This window comes from Pituophis catenifer, unplaced genomic scaffold (genome assembly GCF_029215685.1).
Source record: "Pituophis catenifer annectens isolate HBS135680 unplaced genomic scaffold, rPitCat1.0.hap2 SCAF_9, whole genome shotgun sequence".
NCBI lineage: Eukaryota > Metazoa > Chordata > Lepidosauria > Squamata > Colubridae > Pituophis > Pituophis catenifer.
The window spans coordinates 1,313,731-1,329,859 of record NW_027256889.1 but is presented as its reverse complement, the minus strand read 5'-3'; the positions used below and the strand labels follow the sequence as shown (position 1 = coordinate 1,329,859).

At 47.6% G+C, this 16,129-nt stretch overlaps 1 protein-coding gene across 1 annotated transcript; it reads left to right on the top strand.

Moving 5' to 3' along the window:
• The first annotated feature begins 949 nt into the window (after positions 1-949).
• CAPNS1 (calpain small subunit 1) lies at positions 950-14,406 on the top strand. Its single transcript, XM_070949386.1, has 11 exons — positions 950-1,032; positions 4,442-4,654; positions 7,594-7,627; positions 8,181-8,270; positions 8,787-8,844; positions 9,635-9,699; positions 10,709-10,777; positions 10,881-10,959; positions 11,960-12,076; positions 13,346-13,404; positions 14,128-14,406. Exons 2-11 carry the CDS (start codon positions 4,482-4,484, stop codon positions 14,152-14,154), a joined length of 771 nt encoding a protein of 256 aa, XP_070805487.1. The 5' UTR covers positions 950-1,032; positions 4,442-4,481; the 3' UTR covers positions 14,155-14,406.
• The last annotated feature ends 1,723 nt before the right edge of the window (positions 14,407-16,129 follow it).

Sequence of the window (16,129 nt, the reverse complement as noted above, 5' to 3'; positions counted from 1 at the left end):
TGGGGATTCTGGGAGTTGGAGTCCAGCCCTCTCCAAGTTCATTTAGAGCAGGCTGGCTGGGGATTCTGGGCGTTGGAGTCCAGCCCTCTCCAAGTTCATTTAGCAGGCTGGCTGGGGATTCTGGGAGTTGGAGTCCAGCCCTCTCCAAGTTCATTTAGAGCAGGCTGGCTGGGGATTCTGGGCGTTGGAGTCCAGAAACTTTCAAGTTCATTTAGCAGGCTGGCTGGGGATTCTGGGAATTGGAGTCCAGCCACCTTCAAGTTCATTTAGAGCAGGCTGGCTGGGGATTCTGGGTGTTGGAGTCCAGCCACCTTCAAGTTCATTTAGCAGGCTGGCTGGGGATTCTGGGAGTTGGAGTCCAGCCCTCTCCAAGTTCATTTAGAGCAGGCTGGCTGGGGATTCTGGGCGTTGGAGTCCAGAAACCTTCAAGTTCATTTAACAGGCTGGCTGGGGATTCTGGGCGTTGGAGTCCAGAAACCTTCAAGTTCATTTAACAGGCTGGCTGGGGATTCTGGGAGTTGGAGTCCAGCCCTCTCCAAGTTGCCCAGTTTGAGAAACGCTGGTCTTCAGCGGCCGTCTCCGCCTTTACGGCGCTCTGTACCTGCTCAGGAGCGCCCTTGGCTCGAATTGCAACACTTCTGCTTCTTTCCCTCCGTTGCTTCTCGTCCTGCTTTTCTGGTGCTTTGGAAAATCAGTTGACCCTCCCCCCCTTCTTGGGGGGCGGTAGCCCCTCAAACACTCGCCTGCTGCTCTCGGGTCCCCCCCATCTCCAGGCCGAAAGGAATGCAGCCATTCAAGCGACGCCTTCGGCCAAGGGCTGCTCCGAGCCCCCCCGACACCCCCAGCAACGAGGCGCGGAGAGCCTCTGGAGGGCGCCCGCTTGCCAAAGCTCCGGCAGGCGGACCGGGAGGCGCTAGGACCCCGCGGGCTCCCCGCCTGATCCGCTGCAGTGAGTAGTCCGGGCGTGGTAGATCCCGCAGGAGATCCACCGCCCGCCGGACCACTTGCCCCGAGCAGCCCTTGGCGGCCAAGGTAAGCGGGAGTGGGGCTGGGGGGAGGCTGGCCGGGAGTTGGGGGGCTCGCGGGTCTTCTTTCCTCTGCGCTGGATCCCGCTGGCTTCCTGGGATCCCCTCGCCGGACCGCGGGAGGAGATCGGCTTCCTGCCCGGGCCGCCTCTGGCCTGGCCTTCCCGCTCCCCGGGATCAATGGTGGATCGCTTCTCCTGCGCCCTACCAGAAGGGATCTCCCTCGATCCCTCCTGGTTAGATTCCTCTTGCTCTTGGGATCTCCTGGGCCGCCTTCCGCTCTTCTCCCGATCTCTCGCGTCGCCTTATTTGGGGGCGCAGAGAGCAGCCGGGGGCCTCGCACCGCTGTTGGACTTCGGGTCCCATCAGGCCCAGCCAGGCGAACTGAAGAGTACCAGGCCGGGAAGCCCGTTTAGATTCCACTCCCCTTAACTAAACGCCTTCATTTCTTCGGACTCTCCCACTCCCATCAGCCGCAGCCAGGAGTGATGAGTTTTGTAGTCCACCATGGTCCTTGCTTAGATACACACGGGGTTCCCCCTAACAGTCTTTCATTTCCTTGGACCCCCAACTCCCATCAGCCACAGCCAGTGGACAGGAGTGATAGGTGTCGTAGTTCAACATCTTCCAAGGGATCCCCCATGGTCCTTGCTTAGATCTACACAGAGGTTGGTGGAGAGAAGATGCCTATGGCAAATGGCAGGCAGCCCCATCGAGGCCAAAGTGGGTGACCCCCATTGGGAATCCCCGCAGGAACCCCGAGAGTCATGAGCGTGATCCGCTGCACTCCTGGCGGAGTTTGTGCATTGCCGTTCTGAGATAGGATTGCTTGCTTGGGCTACCTTCCCAATCTCCTTCAACCTTGCCAAGTTTCAAAGCTGTGGACTTCACCTCCCAGAATTCCCCAGTCAACAAGGGGACTTCTGGGAATGGAAGTCTCCCTGGGGAATTCTGGGAGTTGAAGTCCACAACTTGGAAAGTTGACACACTATATGTTATGCTTTTGGTGCATAATAAAGGTTTGGTTTGAAATGGTGTTGAAATTCACAATCTTTTTCGTGTCTTAACAGGTTGGTGAGCTAGTGTGAAATTCTCTTTATTTCCGTGTTTGTCAACCTTGGCGGCTTTAAGATGGGTAGACTTCAACTCCCAGAATTCCCCAGCTAGCCAAGGTTGACAAACACTGGTTTATTGCTGTGTTGCTTCTTGAGTGATCCTAATTACTGAGTTTGTATTGCCCACTAAACAACTCTCAAGTCAACCAGCTGTCTTTTTCTGTAGTCTCTTGTGCAAACCAGGCGGTGCAGGTACTCCATGCTTGAATGCAACCTGCAAACCCAGGGAACTATGTGGACTGAGTAAACTATGAGTAAGCCCTGGCTTGCAAATCGAGCTGCATGACAGGTTTATTTGTTTAGTATCTGAAGGGAATGGTTCTTTTATCTGAAGGGAGTGATCTTTCCCTGCCCCACCCATCTGATGGATCTTTAGCAGACTGGGGGATCTGGGATCCAGGATAAGGGGCTAGGAGGGGAAACTGAGTCTCATGGGGGAATGGGGGCCCTCATTTCTTGGCAGAGAGCCTGGTGAGTAGAGTCCAGTCTTCCCAAGGGGAGGAAACTGGCTGGGGAATATACCTGAAGGGCACCAGCTGAGCTGGAAAGGATCCGAGAGATCATCTAGTCTAACCTTACTCACTCCAGAAATCCATACTATATCATTAGGATGAGCTAGACTTGAACAAATCTTTCCCTCTGCTAGTAAAAGAAGAAAAAATCTCAGTCTAATCCATTTGATGCTGACCAGTTGGTTTTGTACCCTATATGGGTAGTCCTCAATTTACAACCGTTATTGAGCCTGCCATTACGGCCGTAAATTGATTCTAGATAAGGATTATTGAATGAATGAATGAATAAATGGTGCTGGTCGTTAAGTGATTTGTCACAGGATCCTGGCCGATTTTGCCATCTTTTTTGCAGCAGTTGTAAAGTGAAACTCACAGTCGTTAAGTAAACAGCTTGTTCACGAAGTGTTTTTCCTGGAAATGGGAAGTAAAGGCTGGTCTTCATTCAAAACATTGTAAATTTGGTCACATGACCACAGGACGTAAAATGGCTGGCTGGCTTTGCTGGCTGAGGAATTCTGGGGGTTGAAGTCCACAAGTCTTAAAGTTGCCAAGTTTGGAGACCCCTGATCAAGGGTTTCCTGCCTAAGCAGGGGGTTGGACTAGAAGACCTCCAAGGTCCCTTCCAACTCTCTAGTATAAAATGTGGGCCAGTTTTCGAGTGCCCGAAATGCAGTTTACAGGGCGGTCAGCAGAGATAGGCAGCTGTCAGAACTTCAAATCCGGGGTGTGAGTATCTTTAGGGGAGGTTCGCCGTAACTTTGAACGGTCGCTATAAGTCCAAGACCGCGAGTGATTGACGTGTGAAGCCAGTCTTTTCCTCCTAAATGCAGGCGGTTTCATTGTAACTAGTTTGAGCTACTTTCCTGAAAGTGTATCCAGGAATTAAAAGTGAGAATTTGCATCTGATGCATTAAAGGAGAGAGACGGATTCATTGTGGCAACTGAGTAATAATTCCTGTGTAGCTTTTACACCTCAAAGCAGTTTTTCTCAATTTTGGCAACTTTGAGGATTTGTTTTTTTCTGTTTAACTCTTTGGACTACAGAGCCTTTCGTGAGTTGTGGGTCACTTCCTCCATTGACTCATTTTTTTCATCAGAAACAAGAAGAATTTTTAGTCATGAATCATCAAAATATTAAAGATCTGAAACATTTTAAAAGCTTTCCTCTTTTTAATAGGGGACCCTGTGTAGCCATAACTTTCCTGCTCTTTTCTTTCTGGCGTTTTCTTTTTTGGATAAATATTATTTATTTATAAAATTTATGAGCTGAAGGTCTTGCCACACACACTAACTCTTGTGGCCTTCTGTTTCCAAATGAGACGTTTACTCTGAAGACACCATATTTTCTATTTCTTTTTTAAAAACCGTTCCCAGTTTTGCTTTGCGTATTGTTTTCTGTTTTTCTTTTCTTCAACATGCAAATAAGTAACTAGACTGAATTAAAATACAAAGTAATTGGGCAGAAACTTCAGGAGTATTGCATCATATTAAAACTTACGATCATTTACAGTATCTTCTCTCCCTCCCTCCCTCTCTCTCTCCCTCTCTCTCTCTCTCTCTCTCTTTCTTTCTTTCCCTCCCTCTCTTCCTCTTTCTTTCTTTCTTTCTTATCTTTCTTTCTTTCTTTCTTTCTTTCTTTCTTTCTTTCTTTCTTTCTTTCTTTCTCTCTCTCTCTCTCTCTCTCTCTCTCTCTCTCCCTCTCCCTCTCCCTCTGTCCCTCCCTCTCTCTCTTTCTTCCTCCCTCCCTCCCTCCCTCCCTCCCTCCCTCCCTCCCTCTCTCTCTCAACAGGTCCCCTGCATTAAGTCCCATTTCTTAGCACTTCCTGAAAATGTTCCTTGTAAAAAACTTCCTCGGAGGCGGCGGAGGTGGTGGCGGAGGCGGCGGCGGAAATATCAATATTGGAAATGTCATTGGAGGATTTTTAGGTGGGGGCGGAGGGGGTGGGGGCGGCCAAGGAGGAGGAGCCATGAAATTTCTGGGCGGAGTCATCAGTGCCATCAGGTGAGTATGCTAGCTTTCTAAATTTTTATACTTAATTCATCTTGGTTTTTGGAGACTATCCATCTCACTCACAGAGAGGCTCTGGGAGATGTACAGGAATAGGGAAATGTTTGGTATTGTATTTTATGTTAGAATGCTAAGGGTTTGGAAATGGCTATTTTCCTGGTTGCATTTGGTGAGTTTGAAGTACTTTCCACACCTCCAAGAAGGGAAGTTTCCTAAATCATTGTTGCCACTTTCCTTTCAGTGACATGCTACATAGAGGTGTAGCAAACATGGAGGCTTAGCTCAAAAAAAAAAAAAACCTTATGGTCTAGGAACTTGCTTTATGAGACATTGCATTTCAGGTTCTTTGTGCCAAATATTGAGCATCTTTAATTCTCCCCTTTAAGCGCCCAGCTCTGTGTATCTCAACATGCGAGAGAGCTGAGATCGAGAAAGCTACATCCCAGTCAGATTCACACATGAACTGATTTCTGTACCAGAAGTGGAGGCTTACCTGTATCGACCCGCACCTTAATTTAATCTTTTGTGGGAAGATGTAAGGGGAAAATAATGGGGACCCCCTTCTAGCACAGTAACGTTTGGGGGCCCTGCATGCAGCTATGCTCATCATCTGGTTTTTCCCCTGACAAAGGAAAGTAAATTATGAGTCACCAGATCTCCAATCCTGTTCTCTCCATTTGGAATTAACTGTGGTTTAAGATGAGGTGAAGAACCAGGATGATGGGTTTGGAGTTTGAGTTTGCAGACCCCTTGCCCACCACCTAGGTCACTTTGCAAACTCCCTGCCCTCCCCTCCACCCATCACCTTGCAGCCCCCTTGATTGTCACCTGGCACACCCCTTCCCTGCCCCTTAAATCACACTCCCCCTTTATTTTCACCCCTTCCGCTTTTGACTTGGGTGCCTCTCAGGAAACAAGGTTAGGAACAAAGCTGAGTAAATTATGCAAAGGTGCTTCCTTTTTTTTTTTTTTTTTTTTGCATCTGGGTCTACTGGAATGGGACGCCCTGGGCGCTCCCCGTTACGAGAAATTTCTGCTGGGGTTTTGTTTATGGCCAAACCGGTTTGTTAGCCTTGCCACGACACAGCCGCCAATCCAGCAAGCAAGAATGCTGAGTTGAAATTCAGGTCAGCCTTTCTGGATGACTGAAATCCCCAGTTGCACGAAAGATGGCGGGGAAAAGAGAACAGATTGGTACTAAAAGGAGCAATCTGGAGGGGTGGAATTTCCTTCTGCTTTTGGGGCTTGAACAGACGGCAACAGAGAGGAATGCAGGGAGTTTCTGGCAGAAGAAGACACTTTTCTGCAGGACAGCCATGTTTCCTGAGCGCCTGTTCCCCCTAATTTCCTGCAAGACCTGCTGCAGCAGGAAGTGGTCTGGGCCTATCTTATGATTGCTGGATCAGTTACTGTAGAGCAATATTTCCTCTGTCATTTTAAGACGGGTGGACTTCAACTCCCAGAATTCCTCAGCCAGTGAAGTCCGCCCAGTTTAAAGTGGCCAAGACTGAGAAATGCTGAGTTAGAGAAACTTGTTTTTCTTCTTCCCTTCCCTTTCTATTTTCAAAGAAAATTTCTGCATGGATGTATTTCACCCTCCGTTATTGAAAATAGTGGGAAGATGGGGTTTGGGGAGCAAAATCTCTTTTTGAGCGCCCAACCATTGCACCCTCCCAGGGTTTTCCATGCAATATTTATTTATGTATTTGATTTTAATCCCTCCTTTATTATTTATAAGTAACTCAGGGTGGCGAATATACATGACACTCCTTCCTCCTGCTGTCCTTTCCACGGGGTGGGCTGAGAGAGAGGAACTGGCCCAAAGTCTCCCAGCTGGCTTTCATGCCTAATGCAGAACTAGAACTCACTGTCTCCTGGTGATTGGCCCAAAGTCACCCACTCAGCTTTCATGGCTGAGGTGGAACTAGAACTCACTGTCACCTGGTGTTTGGCCCAAAGTCACCCAGGCGGTTTTCATGCCTAAGGTGGGACTAGAACTCCCAGCCTCCTGGCACCTAGCCTGATGCCTTCCTACATCAACCCTTTTCATTAACCGTAGTTAACTTACCAGCTTCGGCCATGACTGGGATGCCCGCCTGTGGTTTTAACTCCAGCAGATCATCCGCCTGCCAGCAGACAGGTAGCCAAGAGGGAGAAACAGACAAGGCCTGTGTGTTTGTGTGTTCTCACAAAACACACACAAACGCCCTGCTGAATCAACACCTAGAATTTTCCTACTGCCTTTTATGCAAATCGTCCGTCCACAATGCATCCCTCCACAGATTGAGCAGGGAGCTTCTTGTACAGGGGGGCTGACTGATTCCTCTGGTTCTTGGCCATTTCTTTGACACTAAAGCTCTGTTCAGGTTTTTAAAAGCAAAGTTGGTGTGTATGTCTTATAATAGTGTGTTTTCCCATTACACGGACACACCTGTTACCTCAGAGCTAAGCATCTGGTCCTGGATTTGGAGACTCTGGGAAGAATAATATATAAATAAATAATATTATGCAGAGATCTTTGGTTTTCAAGCACTTGTGGGATAACCATGAACTCACTGCTTTGTTTGTTCCAATTCTGCCTCGCAGGGTTATTGCAAAGAGAAAAGGAAATGGGAGGGAGAGGCCAGTGCCTTAAAGCATGGCCTGAATTGTTAGTAGAATAAATTAGTGATATCAGTAAACTGTGTGTCTGGATGCAACAATTGCAAGAAACTTTTCATGTTAAGGCAGCTGCATATATTCTGTGTGTGTAAAGCACAAGGCCCAATTGCTTTTGTTCTGGGGGTGCAAGAGGAGCTTGCAATTCAGCTCTGAATAGCTTTGTTGGATGGAAGGGGGGTTGTAGCCATTCTGCATAGCCTGTTTGTCTACAAATGAGAAAGGAGATTTCTCTGAATTTCTCTCTTTATTTTTCATGCCTTCCTACCTGCCAGTGAAGCAGCAGCCCAGTATAACCCAGAGCCTCCGGTAAGCCCCTCCAGCTCTTCTCACCTTGTTGAAGGGCTCTGTCTTTATTTGACTTGGCTCCTTCCTTCCTTCCTTCCTTCCTTCCTTCCTTCCTTCCTTCCTTCCTTCCTTCCTTCCTTCCTTCCTTCCTTCTCTTTCCTCCCTCCATTTCTTTTCCTTTTCCTTTTCCTTTTCCTTTCTTCCCCTTCCCCTTCCTCCCAGTGAACCCAATAAATGAGGGAGGGTCTCTTCTATGCAGCTGCAAACTCTGCTGCCTCTCATCACCCCAGCAAGCAACATCCAGTTGAACAATCTGAGAAGAAAAAATATATATTTTATTCAGCAAACTCTCAAGGGAGAACACCCACTTCCCAGCCAAGACTGGCAGGGCAAGCTACTATATTTAAACCTTCACTCCCCCAGGCACGGATGTCATTACCTAGCTCGGCAACAAGATGTCTGCAGGAAAACACCCGAGCTCAGAGCCTGCCCTGCCTGACCCATTGCAGCTTATTTGGGGTTTCCTGTCCTCCTCTTTTAATGGGGGTCTCTCGCATCCTTTCTTCTTCTCCAGCCCCCTCGTAGCCATTTTTCCAACATCGAAGCCAACGAGAGCGAGGAAGTCCGGCAGTTCCGAAGACTCTTCACCCAACTGGCCGGAGATGTGAGTATAAGGGGGGGGGCTTAGCAATGGAAACTGGGGGCTCTATTGTGGCTCATAAGTCAAGGACTATCTGGAACATACAGCAAAAGTCACAATTCAAAAGGTCCCCTAAAAAGTTGTTCTCGGATATTTCCCAAAAAAGCAAAGAAAGTGGGATGTATTGAAATCTAAATAATTTTTTTTTCCTTCTTGGATCTACCTGCTTTGAATCATAGAAGATCCCACATTGACATCCTTTTGTTAGGCTGCTCAACCCATAACTCGGATCTGTGGCTTCAAAAAAAGCTAAAAAAATAAAGGCCCTTGCTCTCCTGATCATGGTGTGCTGGGGGAAAAGTCAAAAAAGTCAAAATGGTGGCCACAATCACCTATTCTGACCCCTCCCCTTTGGAACAGAACAAAGCTGGCTGAGGAACTCTGGGAGTTGAAGTCCACAAGTCTTAAAGTGGCCAAGGTTGGAGACCCCTCCCCTTTAGAAGACCCTGCTCCTTCTAAGCCAGCCTTCTCTTTTTGTAGGACATGGAAGTAAGCGCAACGGAGCTGATGAACATCCTGAACAAAGTAGTGACTAGACGTAAGTAGAAAACCTCCTTTTTAGGGACTCCCCAGAGACTCAGAGCTGGGGGGGGTTTTGTCACCTATATCCCCCCCCAAAAAAGTTCTACATCAGGAGTTTCAGTTCTGAGAATGAAAGCAGACATTTCATTACCAAACTAGGTAACATCATCAGTGCTGCAGAAAACGATCAAGCTCGGAGAGCAGCAAGCTCCTCCTCTTTGCAAACTTCACTCCCCTGTAACATTGATGATGTTACCTAGTTGGATGATGAAATGTCTGCAAGAAAGTATCCAACTTCAGAGAACACCAAGAATCCCATAGCTCTCCTCCTCCTCTCCCTTCTAGCATTGATAATGTTACCTAGTTGGGTCATGAAATGTCTGCAAAGAAACTACCAAGCTCAGACAGCACCCAGGATCCTACAGTCCTCCTCCCACCCTTTCCTCCTCCTCCTCCTCCTCCTCCTCCTCCTCCTCCTCCTCCTCCTCCTCCTCCTCCTCCTCCTCCTCTCCCTTCTAGCATTGATAATGTTACCTAGTTGGGTCAAGAAATGTCTACATGGAAACCACCAAGCTCAGAGAGCACCAAGGACCCCACAGTTCAACCCTGAGCTACAAATACTCTCTTCTACTGCAGACCCCCTCCCTGTCTACAGGTGCAAGGACCAGGGGGGAAAATACTCAAGCCCCCCAAGAAGGCAAATCATGGTTGCTCCCCAGATCCCAATCAATTCTTCCTCTCCCAAGCGGGGGTACCGCTGAGAGAAGAAGCTCACAAGTCTCAGCCAAATTTTCTCTCTTTTTCAGATCCGGATTTGAAGACCGATGGGTTTGGGATTGACACCTGTCGTTCCATGGTGGCTGTGATGGATGTAACCTTTTGCAGTTGGCCCGGTGCTGGGGGAGGGGGCTTCTTAAAGAGGCTGGGCCAGTGGGTTGGGGAGACACCCCCCCCGATCTCTCTCCTTCCCTTTCTGATTCCCTTCTCTTCCTCATTTCCCTTGTTGTTTTTCCTGCAAAAGAAACAAAACAGGGAGTTGGGGGGATTATCACTTTTTATTGGTTTTTATATGTTTTTTAATCTTCATAAGCCATCTGGAGTCACTGAGAGTGAGCTGGGTGGCCATAGAAATTCTTAAATAAATAAATTTTAAAAATCTAAGGTAGGAGGGACCCTCTGAAGGGGTGAAATGTGGGCAAGCTGACCCCCACAAGGAAGTTGATTCTCAAATGCTGGTCCTGGTGCCCAGGAGCCCACCTTCTCCTACCTCCTGCCCTCCCCCCCCCCCACAAAAAAAAACCCTTTCCTCTTCCCCTTGATTTTCTAGAGTTCTGGGTCTCGGCTGGTCTTTGACTCACCTTTCTCCAACCTGGCACACCCATTCGTGCTGAGTTTTTAATCCCACCTTTATTATTTTTATAAATAACTCAAGGCGGTGAACATATTTAATATTCCTTCCTCCTTCTGTTTTCTCCATAACTACAACCCTGTGAGGTGAGATGGATTGAAAAGGAGGGATTGGCTCAAAGTCACCTAGCTGGCTTTCATGCCTGAGGTGACACTAGAACTCCCAGCCTCCTGGTGATTGACCCAAAATTACCCAGTCAAGTTTCTTGGCTAAGGCATGACTAGAACTCATGGCCTCCTTGTGATTGTCCCAAAGTTACCCACCCAGCTTTCACCCCTAAGGCAGGACTAGAACTCACCATCTCCCGGTTTCTAGCCTGACGCCTGGTCCCTGTTTACAACTCTTTTGTTCCCAGCCACCATGGCTGTGCTGTGGGGCAGGATCCTTGTATCTGGAGAACATTTTCCTGGTCCAAAAAATTGTCCTAGGCCCTCTGCATCCTTCAGGTTTTCCTTGATGATGCTCCCTCCAGAGTGACACCACAGGCAAGCTGGGCTTTGAGGAATTCAAGTATCTCTGGACCAACGTCAAGAAGTGGCAGGTAGCGAATTTGCTTCCCCTTCTTAGGAAGCAGCCGGGGTCTGGCCCTTGGGTCTCGCTGGCCAGGAGCTGACCTGCATCTCCTCTTCCCTTCTCGCCCTCAGTGCATCTACAAGCAATACGATGCTGACCGATCCGGCACCATTGGCAGCAGAGAACTGCCAGGAGCTTTTGAGGCCGCAGGTGAGCAGCGGGATCAGAACCAGGTGCCAATTCTTCCAAGGCCCCCGTTCTGATCCTTAAAATTAAAATAGAATAGAAGAATAGAATAGGAGAGGGGAGGGGAGGGGAGGGGAGGGGAAGGGAAGGGAGGGGAGGAGAGAATAGAGAAGAATATAGAAAATGGAATACAGAATTATAAAATATAGAGAATAGAAATAGAAATAGAATAGAATAGAACAGGGACAGAACAGAATAGAATACCAGAGTTGAAAGGGATCTTGGAGGTCTTCTAGTCCAGCCCCCTGCCTAGACCATCTCAGACAAGTGACTGTACAAATTGAAAAAGAAAAAGAAAAAACAGCTGTTTCATGAGTAGGTTTTAATTTTTTAACGGCTGACTCAATGCCCCAGTCCAGAAAACCAAAACTTCAAGATAGCACATAGTCCTAAACTTACAACAGTTCATTTAGTGACCGTTTGAAGTTAAAACAGTGCTGAAAAAAAAAAGAGACTTGGGACTTTCACACTTATGACCATTGCAGCATCCATTCATGGCCACGTGATCCAAATTCGGACGCTGGACAACTGGCTCCTATTTATGACGGACGTGTCCCTGGGTCACAGGATCCCCTTTTGCGACCTACTGACAAGCAAAGTCAAAGGGGAAGCCAGATTCACTTAACGTCCATGTTACTAACTGAACAATTGCGGGGATTCACTTAACAACTGTGGCCAGAAAGATCGTAAAATGGAGCAAAGCTCACTGAACAAATGTCTCACTTACCAACAGAAATTTTGGGCTCAATTATGGTCATAAATCATCCCTGGAGGCTTTCAAGAAGAGATTTGACTGCCATCTGTCATAAATGGTGTAGGGTCTCCTGCTTGGATGGGGGGTTGGACTAGATGACCTGCAAGGTCCCTTCCAACTCTGTTAATCTGTTAAAGTCGAGGGCTATCTATAAATACATTCCAGCTTCTTATGCTTCCTTCTCTCTACCCAACCCCCATTTTTCTCCAGGCTTTCATCTCAACGAACAGCTCTACGCCATGATTGTGCGCAGGTACTCAGACGAGAGCGGGAACATGGATTTCGACAACTTCATCAGCTGTCTGGTGCGCCTGGATGCCATGTTCCGTAAGTGGCGGGGACAGCTGTTGGCGCCCTTGCTGCGTCCCTTCTTCTCTTCCTCCGTGGGGCCAAAGGGGACCCTAGCTCAGATGCCACTGGGACAGCTTCTCCCCCAGCTGCGGTCTCTGCTTCCTCCAATATTTAAAGGGCTGCCCCAAAGAACTGGGGGTCAAGCTATTCTCCAAAGCCCCAGAAGGCAGGAGAAGAAGCAACGGATGGAAAGTAATCAAGGAGAGAAGCAACCTGGAATTAAGGAGAAATTTATTTAATTGTGAGAATAATTAACCAGCGGACTGGCTTGTCTTCAGAAGTTGTGGGTGCTCCAACACTGGAGATTTTAAAGAAGAGATTGGACAGCCATTTGTCTGAAATGATATTGGGTATTGAGGAGGGGGTTGGATTAGATGACCTCCAAGGTCCCTTCCAACTCTATTGTTCTGTGTTCTAAGTTTTAAGAATCCAACATCATGAGTCAAAGCCTCCTATTAGCTCCTAAACTCTGTGCTATAACCAGATCTGAAGGCCTAGGAATGGCATGATAGCAGTATTCTGGTATTTGAGGGGCTTCCACAGTGAAGAGGGGGTCAGCCTACTCTCCAAGGCACCTGAAAGCAGAATAAGAAGCAATCGATGGCAGCTAATCAGAGAGAGAAGCAACCTGGAACTAAAGAGAAATTTCCTGATAATTAGAACAATTAACCAGTGGAACGATTTGCCTCCAGAAGTTGTGGCCTGCTCCATCACCGGAAGTTTTTAAGAACAGACTGGACACTCATTTATCCGGAATGGGATAGGGTCTCCTGCTTCAGCAGGGGGTTGGACTAGAAGACCTCCAAGGTCCCTTCCAACTCTGTTATTCTGGCCTATCTTGGTTGCTATACTTCAGCACCCTGAATCTCCAACCAGGGTGGGCTTTGGTGGTAGGCAGGGGATTATGGAAGTCAGAGTGCCACACCTCTGAAGAGGGGCAGAGGATGTGCCTCCCTTCTGCTACTCTGCCCGATTCGTCCCTGGGTGTCAGGCGCAAGCAAACAGAGCCACTTATAAATAGGTAATGCAAGCAGCTTTATTGTTCTCTGCCTATATTACAAGAATCTTCCCAAACACCTCTCCTTCCCCTGGGAATGACCAGATAAGGCTTCCTGGATCTAATGGGAGCGGTCATGTTCGTGCCTCTTGCGGCTACGCAAGGACTCAAGGCTAAGCCCGCTCTTGATCCCCTCTCCCTCTTCCAGCCTAGCTGGCAATTTCCCAACACAAGCTTTCTTCTTTTAGGTGCCTTCAAATCTTTGGACCGAGATGGCAGCGGGCAAATCCGTGTGACTCTGAAGGAGGTGAGAAAGAGCCTTGGCTCTCGCTCGGTTCGAGCTGCAGTGTGCATTGCATAAGAGTTTTCAGCAAGTACCAAAATGGGTCAGGAGATGTCAGAGGCAATTTTGAAGGGAAGGGCTCCAGGAAGTAGGATTATGCCCTCCCCACTTCCCACCCCACCTCTTTCTTTGCATAATTTAGACCAGGGGTGTCCCTTCCTTCCTTCCTTCCTTCCTTCCTTCCTTCCTTCCTTCCTTCCTTCCTTCCTTCCTTTTCCTTTCTTTTCTTTCTTTCACTTTCTTTTTCTTTCTTTCTTCTTTCTTTCCTTCCTTCCTTCTTCTACTTCTCTCTCTCTCTTTCTTTCTTTCTCTTTTCTACTTTCTTTCACTTTTTCTTTCTTTTTTCCTTTCTCTCTTTTTTCCTTTCTCTCTCTCTCTCTCTCTCTCTCTCTCTTTCTTTCTTTCTTTTTTCTTTCTCCCAGAGTCATCTTGTAGAGGAGATGGATGGCACAGAAATTTAATAAGTAAATAAATGAGAACGTTTTTATGCCATTGGCACATGGCTGGCTGGGGAATTCTGGGAGTTGAAGCCCACAAGTCTTAAAGTTGCCAAGTTTGGCGACCCCTGTAATAGAGGGATGCAAAGAGGAAAGAAGGAACAGGGAGGAGCAAAACATGAGGACTAGAAACTTGGAGAGGATCTGGAAAGTGAAAAGTCTCTCTCTTTCTCCTTTTTTTTTGGTACAGTGGCTGCAGCTCACCATGTACTCCTAAGAGCCACCGGCCATCAGCAAGAACCCCCCACTTTCCTCTACCACCCCCAATTCTGTCCTGGAGTGATGTAGAGTTCGGCGTTACCTATTGGCAGATCTCCCTTCAGCGTGAGAAAATCTAAGGAGATGCTATTCTGCAGTTCGGCTTCCTTTCCTGAAAGCCAGACAAAGAAACTTCCTGTTTTTACTCTTGTTTTCCATTGCAATTTTTAATCCCTGTTGTAAAAGCCACAGCTGGTTTTTTGCATTGGCTCTTCACTTGCTATGCTGCTGCCTTTTCAAAGCTCCAGGAGTGGGGATGGCCGGGGGTGGGTGGGTGGGGTGGGTGGGGTGGGTGGGAGGTGCCTCTTGAAAGAGAAAGCTCCCTTTCCCCTCCCAACTGGCTTGGAAGTCCGAATGTTGCCATGCAGATTTGATAGGGTTTTTGTTTTTTGTAAGTTTCATTTTGTAAGAACCGTGTGATGGAGAGATCGGCTTACGGAGCACCAGTTCCTTGCAAAACCAGATCCCTTGTATATATGGGAGGGAGGGAGGGAGTGTGTAGGGGATTTTGCAAATGGGGGCCAAAGTAATTTCTTTACGGACACTGTGAGCTGGTGACGATCATCTGGATGCACAGCCACCTTCATAATTCGCATTTTCCCAACCAGGAGCACTAGGAACCCAGATGAGGTGAGCTCGATGGTCATTGCCTACCTCTTCTCAACCCCCCCTCCCCAAAAGAAACTGCTTCCCCCTTTCAAAATCCCCAATGCGCTCTGCCTGGATATGGCTTAAAAAAGCAATAATTTAGCAGTTTAGAGAACCAACGCTGAAGCGACTTCAGTATTCCGGATATATGACAGCTTGTCCTTTTTTTTTTCTCTCAGGCTGTCAATAGAGGCCTGGCTCAGGATCTTCAAAGTTGGCTTTTGAATTCTATTTTTTTTTTTTAAAAGCATCTTTAATGCACACACTGTGGCTGCGCCATGCAAATTTCTCAGCAATGCACTTTTGTCACGTGCCAATTCTATGCATGAATTTTGAAGGTCTGTAAAAGCAGGGCTGCCCAACCTTGGCAGCTTTTAAGACCTGTGGGCTTCAACTCCCAGAATTCCCCAGCCAGTTGAAATCCACAGGTGTTGAAAGTTGTCAAGATCTGACACGCCCGGTCTAAAGTATATGAAGGAGAGCTCCAAATTTTATAGGAAGTATTTCTAGGATTGGTTTCCTTTAAAATGTGTTGGGGGTGTGGGTGAAATGATTATGAAATGTTTGATTGTGGGTTTATAAATTCTGGTTTCTTCCCTTTTTTGGGGGAAGGGCTGAGAAGGGACCCAGAATAACCTTAGAGGCTCTTGAAGCTGGAAAATCTTTCCCCCAATTTTTTCTGGCTTCAGCTTCTCGAAAGACCCATCCTTGGCTTGAAATTGTCATGAATGATATTTTCTTTCCTCTGCCTAAAATTAGGAAATGTGAGGAGGATTTGGGGCGGTTGGGGGGGGGCGAGCTTTTGCAAATAGTCCTTTTGCAAATATCCCCCAATTCTGGCAAAAGGTTTTGCTGGCTCAAAAGAGAGAATTTGCTCAGATGGGGAAAAAAAAATATATTGTGATGAATAATGTGCAATCTCTAAGTGGGGTGATGTTCTCTCTTTTGAACTGCTGGCAGATCTTTTTCTGTCCCGTCCCCCACCCCCACTCCAAAGGCTCCCAGGGTTAGAGGCTGCCTCCGACTGTATGCTCAGTTTTCTAATAGCTCATTAGCAACAGGAGTAAATGTTGCATAATAAGAAGAATCCGTGTGCCTCTGTTGTCTTGTTTACTCAGCGCTTTCTCCAGCAGAGGGAAGTTACGCTCTATTTTCATGTCCCTGCAATGTTACTCGGCCTTCGATGCTGAAAGCTGTATGAACTTCATGACCCAACTAGAGAATTTCGACAGTGTTAGAAGGGAGGAGAAGGATTATGGGGTCCTTGGTACTCTCTGAACTGGGTT